We start from the raw sequence: 12,532 nt of genomic DNA on the forward strand, positions 1-12,532 counted from the left end.
GAGGTAAACAAAATAAGTTTGAGAACCTATGATTTAGAAAAACACAGGTTATGTATACTATACAGGCTGATTCACGGTGGATGGCACATTAGACGTTTCTGGTGAACCAGACAACGGATCACTTTGAAAATTTAATGGAGGGCATATTCGGACATTCTCTAGCCAACTAAAATATTTTCGACAATGCGGTGTTGCCGCTTTTATTAGAAAGCAGTAGCAACTTTGATTTTTCAAATGGAACACTCTGTATATAATATTATTTTTGGAATCTCCAATAATTGCCCGACAACTTTTCTTGATATTTCCCTATACCTATCTGTTACCGTTTTCGAAATAAAAATTAATTTCAATTTTTTTCTTCGAAAATCATGACTTCTTAAAAATGCCGATATCTTTTAGTTAAGAAGTACTATAATATCGAAATTTGGTTTGGAGTTAGGTGATACTTGGACACTTCCCACACGTCAGCCTAATCTCCGTTACTTCAATACAGGGTGGTAAAAAAATACAGTTTTTTCGTTTGCTTGAAAAAGTTGCTGAAATTTGATTATTTTAAATGGAACACCCTGTATATTATTGAAAATTCGGAAAGCTGCTGAAATTTGCTTTCTTTCTATGTATATCATACCTATACCTAACTAGTCAAGTTTCGGACTTATGAACATTTATTTGTGAAAATGTCCCTTCAGAATGGTATTTCCATTCGGTATTTGGTAAGCAGGCCATGATTACTATTTGACAGTAGCGTTGTGACATTCTCCTAATAATATCGACATTTTCGTCACTTCAGAAGTTGCAAATACCTTCAAAACGATGGAACAAAACTATTCAAACGAAGTTCTTATGAATTTGTTTATTATTTTTGGACAGTGTGACAAAATTATCAGCAGAACATGTAGAAAGTTCAATGAAATGTATCCGAATCTACCGCCAATGAACCTCAAGAAATTTATACGAATTCAGAACAATTTCAATATGTTCGGATAAACTTTAAAAAAGCACCAAGAAACTTGAAATTGGAAATATTGATATGAATAATTATAAAAAAGTAAAACAATCATGTGGAATATTTCAAAATATGTTCGAATCGCTGGCCTTTCACTTCCAAGCACTTTAAAATGCGGGTGTTGACTGCTTTCGTGGTGGCAGATCTGATTTCATTGGGATCCAAATCTTCAAATGTTTGGGCAATCCTTTCTAACAATTCATCTCTCGAACGCACGGGTATTTTGTAAACTTTTTCTTTAAACATTCCCCACAAATAAAAATCTAATGGATTAAGATCGGGTGATCTCGCTGGCCAATTCCATGGCCCCAAGCGCCTCATCCACCGATCGTCAAATAGTCTATCCAGTTCTGCGCTCACTTCTCTTGTGCAATGTGCAGGAGCTCCGTCTAGTTGGTACCAACAGTTTCGATAATCTTCGAGTGGCAGATTATCCACGAAACTGTCTACAGTATTCTCCAAAATATTCAGGTAGCTTCTGGATGTTAATGACTCCTCGTATATCACGTACCTCAATTTGTTGTCCATCAACATGCAGAAGACATTAAAACTAAATTTTTCTTGAAATCCGGCTTCTTTTGTGACGTGAGGATTTTCACTGGACCAATAATGACGATTTTTTCTATTGAAAATCCCTTCTCTCGAAAATTTCGATTCATCAGTCCAAATAATTTTATTTAAAAAAAGTGGATCTTCTTGAATGCGTGTCAACAACATTTCACAAAATTCTACTCTCTGTTGAGGATCTTGAGGCTTCATTGCTTGAATTTTGGTGAATTTATAATCATGCATTTTATGTCTTCGCAAGATTCTTTGAACCGATGAATATTTTATACCCAAATCTTCTTCAGCACTTCTTATCGATGACTCGGGAAATGCGTGAAAATATGCTAAGACATTAATCTGGTTGTCTTCGAAAGTTACGGGTCGAGGCAAGTTTCTTGGTGCTTTTAAAGTTGATCCAAATGCATTGAAATTGTTCTGAATTCGTATAAATTTCTTGAGGTTCATTGGCGGTAGATTCGGATACATTTCATTGAACTTTCTACATGTTCTGCTGATAATTTTGTCACACTGTCCAAAAATAATAAACAAATTCATAAGAACTTCGTTTGAATAGTTTTGTTCCATCGTTTTGAAGGTATTTGCAACTTCTGAAGTGACGAAAATGTCGATATTATTAGGAGAATGCCACATCGCTACTATCAAATAGTAATCATGGCCTGCTTACCAAATACCGAATGGAAATACCATTCTGAAGGGACATTTTCACAAATAAATGTTCATAAGTCCGAAACTTGACTAGTTAGGTATAGGTATGATATACATAGAAAGAAAGCAAATTTCAGCAGCTTTCCGAATTTTCAATAATATACAGGGTGTTTTATTTAAAATAATCAAATTTCAGCAACTTTTTCAAGCAAACGAAAAAACTGTATTTTTTACCACCCTGTGTTGAAGTAACGGAGATTAGGCTGACGTGTGGGAAGTGTCCAAGTATCACCTAACTCCATACCAAATTTCGATATCATAGTACTTCTTAACTAAAAGATATCGGCATTTTTAGAAGTCATGATTTTCGAAGAAAAAAATTGAAATTAATTTTTATTTCGAAAACGGTAACAGATAGGTATAGGGAAATATCAAGAAAAGTTGTCGGGCAATTGTTGGAGATTCCAAAAATAATATTATATACAGAGTGTTCCATTTGAAAAATCAAAGTTGCTACTGCTTTCTAATAGAAGCGGCAACACCGCATTGTCGAAAATATTTTAGTTGGCTAGAGAATGTCCGAATATGCCCTCCATTAAATTTTCAAAGTAATCCGTTGTCTGGTTCACCAGAAACGTCTAATGTGCCATCCACCGTGAATCAGCCTGTAGTATACGAGCTCAGTGTGAGAAGAGAAATACCGTAACGCCGAACCAGTGGGAAGAGAATCGCACATTCGCTTGCGCATGGCGACCCGTCGCCACGCCATCAATCAGTTTTACGTGCGGCTATGGATGTTTTATATCAATAAAAAGAGAAAAAAAATAACAAATAGGAAATATTTATTTCATTAAAATTATAGTTTCTTACTTAAGGTAACAGGACCACCCGAGAGTTTCTAGAGATCAGAAGTGATAATGTCAGCTAGTGTCTTGAAAGTAACTGTACTTTGAACGAACTTAGCAAGCGTTTAACTTAAATAATATATCGCAAGTGCGTGTATCAAAAGGCAAATACTTTTATTTGAACGGAAACGAATACATTATCGAGCTTCCACACCCCTTCTGAGCAATTCTAGAAGCAAACAGTAAAAATCGATAAAATCTATTTCTAATATCAAAAAATGACCAGAAAATTTCAGAAATATTTTCATGATTTGAATTAATCAAATCATATCATTACGTTTTGGAATATTCGACCTTTCTTAAAACTAAATGTACTATAATTACAATGGATCACATAAAGACTTTTATCACGTTTCTACAGTAAAGTTGATACAAAAAACGAGTACCATTCAGAACGGTAAACTGGCAACGAACATTTTTTCTATTAGTGGTGGCGCAGGTACCAAATCTTCCAGTTTCAAATAGAAAATTCTTTGGAGACCTTGAAGACTGAGCGACCTCAGTTCTGGAAGTTTTCCTAGAAGCCTGCTGAAATAATGTGGCTTCCTTTGAGCTTCTGCATTATACGTTACATGGTCTCTGAGTGACGAAATTATCCGCATTTGGAGCTGCTCCACTCTATGGGGTTCTTTCAAACCGTGACGTTCTGCAAATATGAAAGAAGTTATAATAACTCAAATTTTAGATAGTCGTAACTAATATAAACAGTTATAATTTGTTTACAATTTATCCAAAGCATTGGCATAGCTGTTTTATTGAGGTTATCCCTTGAGTAGGGGAGAGGGGGGTACATTGGGACACGGGGCACATATGGACATTTCAAATGTTTGCGCCATTAAGCATAAAGTTGAGTTGTAATGCTTATCGTTAGAGCGCACCACGTAACTTTTTTATTGTAGAAAAGTTTCGAAAGCGTCAAGCGACTCAGTACCTATAGTCTATTTCAAAAGAGTGTAGAGTAATAAATCATGAAGTGTCATAAAATTTGCCTGAATTTCGTTGTCGTCCATGGGCGTAGGCAAATCTTAGGATTATTAAACTTAATAATTAAAGTAAATTAAAAATTACAGACATAGATAATAATAAAAGGCCATTTTTGGGAAGTAATTTGGTCTAAAACTAAGTACCTACATGTATTTAGGTAAGTAAAATTTCTTAAAAAAAGATTAAGATTAATTTTAGTGGTTCTTGTAAACTTATTTAATATGCAATTTGGGTTCATATACTTGAGCATGATTTCTCAAAAAAGGGTTAACACTTAGTTCCGAGGTGCCATGTCATTATAATAATCCCTTTTTGACCCTGCCCACCAATCATGCAATACCTATTAAACCCAGGTAATTAAGAAAAAGGGTTTAAATATATTGTAATGGTGTCTTAAACATTCGAGTTATAATAGTAATTGTTACTACACCAATTAAACGTACAGTGATATTGTGATATAGAAATAGTGAAAAAGTTATAAAATGGGGACATTTACTCCAAAGAAAAGAAGTGTAAAAAATTCTCCGCTATCTGTTTGCGAAAAAGTTATAATTTTAAATGTATATGATTGCATAAAACACGATCACCCTAGTTTGTCTGTGCAAGAAAGTGTTGAGCGATGTGCCCGAATGACTGGAATTGGACAGTCCACGATTTTTAAATCATTGCGAGAAAGAAAGATATCAGGCCAGGTAAGTCCATGCAAGAGAAATACAGGAAGACCAATAAAAATCTTAGATGAAGACACCAAATGTGACATTCGAAGAAAAGTTCATTCGTTTTATTTTAAAAAGGAAATACCCACTCTTGAAAAAATATTTATCGAGATAAGCCAAGATAACGATATTCCTTTGATATCCAGAAAACTTTTATGGAAAACTTTAAAAAGTATGAATTTTGCCTGGGAAAAGCACAATCGAAAGGCACTATTACTGGAAAGTGATGAAATTGTTTGCTGGAGACGAAAATATTTGACAACTATAAAGCAGTACCGCAGAGAGCAAAAGAAAATTTTTTATCTTGATGAGACGTGGATAAACGAAGGTTATATAGTCAAAAAAATGTGGCAAGATAAAAATATAACAAGTTCTCGCCAAGCTTTCATAGAAGGCCTTTCGACGGGTATTAAAGTGCCTTCGGGAAAAGGGAAGAGGCTTATAATTGCTCACATTGGAAGCGAAGACGGATTTTTAAAAGAAGGTTTGTTAAGCTTTGAGTCGTGCCGGACGGGAGATTATCATGAGGACATGAATTCGGATGTCTTCGAAGACTACTTCGGGGAAATGTTAAAATTTCTTTCAGCTGATTCGGTCGTGGTTATGGATAATGCAAGCTACCATTCAAGGCGCTTAGAGAAGGTACCAACTTCAGCTTGGAGAAAGCAAGAAATTATTAACTGGCTGTCAAATAAAGGTATTCAGTTTGAGACGAATTCAGTAAAGAAGGAACTACTAGCCATAGTAAAACAACATAAATCTCGCTTCATGAAATATGCCGTAGAAGATGTAGCAGAAAAGTATAAAGTAACTGTGCTGCGCCTACCGCCATATCATTGCGAATTAAATCCTATAGAACTTATATGGGCACAAGTTAAAGGATATGTTGCAAGGCACAATACCACATTTAAAATGAAAGATGTCAAGGTATTGTTTGATCAAGCCATTATGGAAATCACATCAGAAAACTGGCAAAAAGCAATCCAGCATGTTTTAAAAGAGGAAGATACAATGTGGGAACTGGACAACTTGGTCGATCAGGTGGTTGACCCTATAATTATAACACCAGGGGATGATGACAGTTCTTCGGATGAAGACTATACTGATGTAGAATAATTTAATTGAATTGTAAATATACTGTAGCGGGATAAACAATCTGGACAGAGACCAGTGTATCAGTGACAGTGACACTTTTGCTTAGGTTAGGGTTTAGAATTAAGGGTAGTCTGAATAATTATTTTCTCGGAAGGTTCTCGAAAATTGTACCTAGTAATCTCTAGAACATTCAATTAGGGTATAAATAGAGTGTTGTTAAACGTTAAGGGAAGTTCACAGTTTTAGTATTGTTCAAGTGTCAAATTGTAATAACGTATCCAGTAAAGTTCTTGTCGTTTTTGTGAATAAATTGATTTAAAGTCCCCACAAGTGTTTCAATACGTAAAGTTCGTTCGTGTGTGTTTGTGAGTATTTCCCGATTTCGGTTCGTATATATTTTATTGTTACATTTTATATTTTTTTAATAACACTGTTCTGCTGTATTAAATTTTTATTTCCTTTAATATACTTTTTATGAATGCATATTCTTTTGGCAATTATCCCACTAGCGCGCCTCTGGCTCAGTATTTATCCGTCGATAACAATGGACAAATCCCTTAAAACAGGGTGATACCTACCTGCTCTTTATGAAAGGACATAATTTTGCAATGCGGACTAGGGAAGTGACAGAATTTATTGACGGATCACCCTGTAGCGCTTTTGAATACTTAATGAGATTTTATTACTCTACACTCTTTTGAAATAGACTATAGTTACAGTTTGTTACGTGTACATGTCCGGCGTGGTAAATAAATCAGAAATCGTTTGAGATCGAATATTTTTCAAGTGGATGCTAGAATTAACTCTGTTGAAATTCTGAAGGTAAGTGGAATTGTTTATGCTCATTATGTCTGTAAGTGCTGATGTTATTGTTTATTTTAGTTATTTATATAAACCCATTTTGTTTATAAGAATGATTGGGGCAGATTGGGACATCTAGTCGGGGGCACATATAGACACTGTCCCAATCTGCCCCAGAGAAAAATGTGGGAATTGACTGCATTTTTTTTCAGGCATCAACATGGTAAGGACTTACAAGAGGAAGACCAATCGTTCTGATATATCAGAGAAAAACATAATGGCCGCTGTCGAAGATGTTTTGCAAGGAAGACTTACAATAAGAACTGCAGCCACAACCTACAATTTGACGAAATCGACCCTGGGTAACAGACTGAAAAAAATAAAGAGACGACGTTTCGAAAATCCTGGCCGAGACCATGACGCTCCTGACAGACAAGATTCAGATGATCCAATATCATTTGCATCACCATTCCAGTCAAAGTATTCGTCTCAATAAGTTTTTACATCTGCTCAAGAAGAACAACTGGCCAAATATTTTATCCAGAGTTCGAAAATGAATTATGGTCTCACATATACACAAGCTCAAAAGCTGGCATATGATTATGCCAAAAAACTAAATGTGAAGTATCCGCCGAGCTGGAATAACTCGTTATCCGCTGGAAAGGATTGGATGAAATCATTCATGAAGAGGTATCCAATTTTGTCATTGAGGAAGGCAGAAAATACCAGTATGGCAAGAGTCTCGGCATTTAATGAAACAAATGTGAAGGAATTTTTCGATAATTTACAGAGAGCTTTAGAAAAGTATAAGATTACACCAGAACTAATCTACAATTTGGCTGAAACAGGTGTTGCCACTGTTTTAGATGCTCCAAAAGTTATTGCCAAAACTGGCACAAAACAAGTTGGTCAGGCAGTATCCGCCGAACGGGGAGAGCTTGTTACATTTTGCGCTATAATAAGTGGAGTTGGAAACAATTCCTCCTGTTTATGTGTTCCCAAGAGCCAAATTCAAGGATGTTTTTATAAAAGCAGCGCCTACAGGAAGTCTTGGATTAGCTAACAAGTCAGGGTCAGGATGGATGACATCTATATTTTTCTTGGATCTGATTAAACACATACAAAAGCATACAAAATGTACGAAAAATGAACCAATATTGATTGTTTTGGACAACCATGAGTCTCACACCAGTCTTGAAACTATTTTATATTGTAGGGAGAACGGAATCATTTTCGTTACGTTTCCCCCACATTGTACGCACCGCCTTCAGCCTCTTGACGTTGCGTTATATGGCCCATTTAAAACATATTTGAAGCAAGCTTTCAGTGATTGGTTAGTAAACCATCCTGGCAAAAGGGTATCTATATATGAAATCGCAGAATTGACAGAAAAAGCGTATCAGAAAGCTTTCACTCTGGCCAACATATGTTCCGGGTTTAGAAAAACCGGGATTGTGCCATTTGATAGAGGTATTTTTAAGGAAGATGATTTCGTTGCTGCATCTGTAACAGATACAAGGGATCCAGTAGCAACAGACGCACCATCAACATCTGTGTTGGTCAGTAGCACTTCATCAACTTCATTACAGTCGGATGTCATATCTCCAGACATAATACGGCCCTATCCCAAAGCAGAGAGAAAGATATCAAATTCAAAAGGAAGACAGCCCGGAAAATCACGAATTCTAACAGAGACGCCAGAAAAAGATAGACTGGAAGAAAAAAAATAGCTAAGCAAAAGAAGAAGCAAGTTAAACATAACCTATTTGATAATGTTGAGCAACAAGCGAATGATTCAGATGATTCCGGAGAGAAAGTGAGCTATGCTGATGATGAATCTGACTGTTTGAGTGAAATGGACCGTGAAAATTCTGACGAAGAATTCATGCAAGATGTAGAAGCTATCATAGATCCTGAATCTGGGATGCCAAATATCAAAGTCGGTGACTTTTTGCTGGTTAAGTATTGCACGAAGAAAACCCAAAAATATTATGTAGGAGAAGTGGAAGAAATTGTCGACGGAAAATATTTCATGAATTTTCTCAGGAAGACAGGAATTGGATTTATCTTACCCCAAGTACCTGATAAGGACCTAATAGAATTGGAACAAGTGGAACTAAAACTACCTAAGCCAAGAACGTCTGAAACAACTGCAAGGTCTAGTTCAATAAAACGGTTTCAAGTTGACTTCCGCGCCTATAATGTCAACTAAATCAAATGAAAATGTTGTTTAATGTATTTTTTATTTTTATTTTACTGTTTATACGATTTATGTTAGATCGTACCACCTTTTTTCACCAAGTGAATATGACTCAAAACTTTTTTAATAAAGAAATTTGTTTTTGTCCAAGGGGCACATCGGGACATTTTGAATACTTGGTAAAATCTCAAAATCTGATTTATCTATTAGTGGATAAGCGCTAAGCCTATGGTGATAGACAGTACACTTATAAATGTAAACATCATAAAATTATTTGATCAATATATCGAAAGCCAAGCTCTACATAGCTAATTATATTTGTAGCGTCCCAATGTCCCCCCTCTCCCCTACTACGAAAGCGGTCCCGGAAGTACCAGGCCTGGCCTAAAGATGGCGGTAGTTGTTTACATCCGAGACAAAAGAACAATCAAAACAGTGGACTCAAAACCGGCACCAAACAAGGCGAAGACCCTTTCATCTTAAGGCAAGGTCATTAGTCGGGGGTCACAAGATTCTTTTTTTTGGAACTTCTGTCCAAGGGCACCGAAAATTATGATCCAGGGCTCATCTGATTTGAAATGACCTTTAGCAACTTTATGAAAAATTTCAAGAGGGGGTCGAAAAAATTGCAAAAGTTATAAACAATTTAGTAAAAAAAGGGGGGGAATTTGGTTTTTCGCAAATATCTCGGGAAATATTAAAGATATCCGAAATTTGAAAAAAGATCCTTGAAGAAGAGGAAATTTCTTTAAAAAAAAAGTCCCGCCTTCCGGAACTCTATCAGCAATATTTATAATTTTAATTTAGAGGCGAATATAGCGCTAAAAGCGGGCGATAAGCGTCCCTCACGCGCCAACCCATTCACAACACAACAAAAAAATATTTTTTGAATGTTTCCTACACTAAATTAGTCAATTTCTACTAATTTTGGGGTGATAAAAACGAAAATAACAATGAAAAATTTTTATTAGCTCTGGTTTTTGAGATACACAGTACTTAATCTTAAAGAGTAGTTATACTATACGTGAAAAGTGAAAGTACATAAAACAATATTGTTATGTTTCTTTTAGAATATTTTAAGTACAAAATAATAAAAAAAAATATTATTCTTAGTGTTTTGACAAATAAAAGAAGTTTGTACCACCAAATTTCAATTAAGTCCATCCGATTCATTGTAAGATCGCTGTCGTTTAGCTTGTCTTTTATAAAACACTTCTGGAGCATCCCTACACACAGACCAGCAGTAGTCTGCAAGCATTGCTTCATTCCAACGGCCCTGATATCTCTGTTCCATTAAGGCAATGTCTTGATGGAATCTTTCTCCATGTTCGTCACTCACAGCTCCACAGTTTTGTGGGAAGAAATTAAGATGAGAGTGATGAAAATGAATTTTTAAGGACATGTTGCATCCAAGTTGGTGGTAAGCTTGAAGAAGCTCTTTAACCAATGCTGTGAAGTTATCATCTCTTTTGTTACCTAAAAACCCATGTACAACCCCCTTAAAGGCTTCCCAGGCTCTTTTTTCATTTCCTGTTAAAATCATGTCAAAAGCAGGATCATTTACGATTTCACGGATTTGAGGCCCAATAAAGATGCCTTCCTTGACTTTAGCATCACTCAACCTGGGAAACTTTGTTCTCAAGTACTTAAAAGCTTGTCCTTCCTGGTCCATGGCCTTCACAAAGTTTTTCATTAGTCCCAACTTAATATGTAATGGGGGAAGGAGAACATCCTTAGGATCTACAAGAGGCTCGTAAACTACATTTTTCTCATTAGGGTTTAGGTCTCGTGTAGGCCAGTTCATTTTTTTATAGTGAGATTTTCTATCCCGACTGTCCCACAGACACAAAAAACAACAGTACTTGGTGAACCCTAATTGCATTCCTAGGAGTATAGCAATGACTTTCAGATCACCACAGATGTGCCACTTGTGTTGTTCATATTTGATTGATTGGAGAAGTGTTTTCATATTTATATACGTTTCCTTCATGTGAACTGCATGACCTATAGGAATAGAGGGTAGCTGATTTCCATTATGCAGAAGTACAGCTTTTAAGCTTAGTTTTGAAGAGTCTATAAACAGTCTCCATTCAGATGGAGTGTGATCCAAATTCAAGCAGTCCATCAAACCATTAACATCAGAACAAACTACGAGGTTTTCTTTTTTCTCAAAAAAAGGAAACAAATCTTTTTGACGCTGTCTGTACTGAGATATTTTCACATCATGTTTTAGAAGATGCCACTGTTGTAGTCTTGACCCTAACAGCTCAGCCTTTTCCTTAGACAAGCGAAGATCTCTTATAAGGTCACTCAACTCTGCTTGACTAATTCTGTGCGGATCACTAGACCTATCGCTTACCTCAAAATCAGGGTCATAGGATGTAGAAGGATGGGTTGCTCCTTCTAAACAGTCTTCATCACCTTCCTCTAAAATTTCATAGTTTTGGGGTGGAGAAGGGACTGGCAAATTGTCTGAGTGTGGTACAGGCCGAAGAGCAGATGGGAGATTAGGGTATTTAACCGTTCCTCTTTTCTATATCTTGAAAACAAGAGCTAATATATAATTTTTATGGTCACTTTCGGTTTTAACACGTGGAAATACATTAAAATCATCTAATTTCAACCCCGAAACAAAAACTTTGTTGTGTTGTGATATCATTATTAAGAAAAAAATTCACATCCCTAAAAATCTAGATACTTGAATAAACAAAAATCCATGGGAAATTTTTTTTCCCGTGATCATTTTATTAGATATACTTAATATACTCAATAATATAACTCATTAACCAGTTTTTACAAGTTTTAAATTTACATAAACACCCTGATAATTTTTAAACTAAAAACCTCATTTAGTTCAATTCTTGGAGCGTTTCTTGAAAGCCTTCAAAAAAGATTCCACTTAGTTATTAATAATCAAAGACGTTAAAAAGTAAAAATTCAATGAAAGCAATGAAAAAATTTTTTTTTCAATATTCAAATTTATTCGTATTCTTACTATTCAAAGTAACATAAAAATAATTTTTCATAACTTTTAGCTCTATTTGTTTGAAAAATTGTTATAAACAAATGTATTGTTTATAAGATATTTGAAATTTTTTTGGGAGGATTTTCATCAGTGATGATTATTATGATTTTTAAAAACAGAATCGTTTACAAAAAATTTTTTTCATTGCTTAAAACGCATTTGTGATTAACAATTTTTTTGCTACTAAATATAAATATTACGGATTTTTTTTAACAATTTCTATTTCTCTTTGATGTTCTGAAAAAAACTTTTTTTTATTATATTTTCTTTATTCATTTAATAAACAATTTGTTTTAAAGGAATTAATTTTTAGGATAGACATTTTTTTATATGCTACCAAAACAAACAAAAACAACCATGTGTCACTTTTTGTGTAAAAAAAGAAAAATATTGAAAAAATAGAGATTTTTTTACACAAAAAGTGACACATGGTTGTTTTTGTTTTTTTGTAGTATTTAAAGAAATATATCGTAAATATTAATTTGTTTAAAACAAATTGTTTATGAAATAAATGAAAAATATATAAAATTAATTTTTTTTCCAGAATATCAAAGAGAAATAGAAATTATGATTTAAAAAATCGTTCCA

The 12,532-nt window shown here is 34.8% G+C and overlaps 1 protein-coding gene across 2 annotated transcripts in view; it reads right to left on the bottom strand.

Moving 5' to 3' along the window:
* Positions 1 to 3,043: 3,043 nt before the first annotated feature.
* Hr38 (Hormone receptor-like in 38) overlaps positions 3,044 to 12,532 on the bottom strand; it is a 155,877-nt gene continuing 146,388 nt past the window's right edge. For both annotated transcript variants that reach the window (XM_074176633.1, XM_074176634.1), the window contains exon 4: positions 3,044 to 3,769. In XM_074176633.1, the coding sequence (XP_074032734.1) occupies positions 3,513 to 3,769 (257 nt within the window). In that variant the 3' untranslated portion in view covers positions 3,044 to 3,512. The remainder of the gene's footprint in view (positions 3,770 to 12,532) is intronic.

Source organism: Leptinotarsa decemlineata, unplaced genomic scaffold (genome assembly GCF_025532065.1).
Source record: "Leptinotarsa decemlineata unplaced genomic scaffold, Ldec_3_MD MMD2_tig00001973_RagTag_RagTag, whole genome shotgun sequence".
In the NCBI taxonomy this organism is placed as follows: domain Eukaryota; kingdom Metazoa; phylum Arthropoda; class Insecta; order Coleoptera; family Chrysomelidae; genus Leptinotarsa; species Leptinotarsa decemlineata.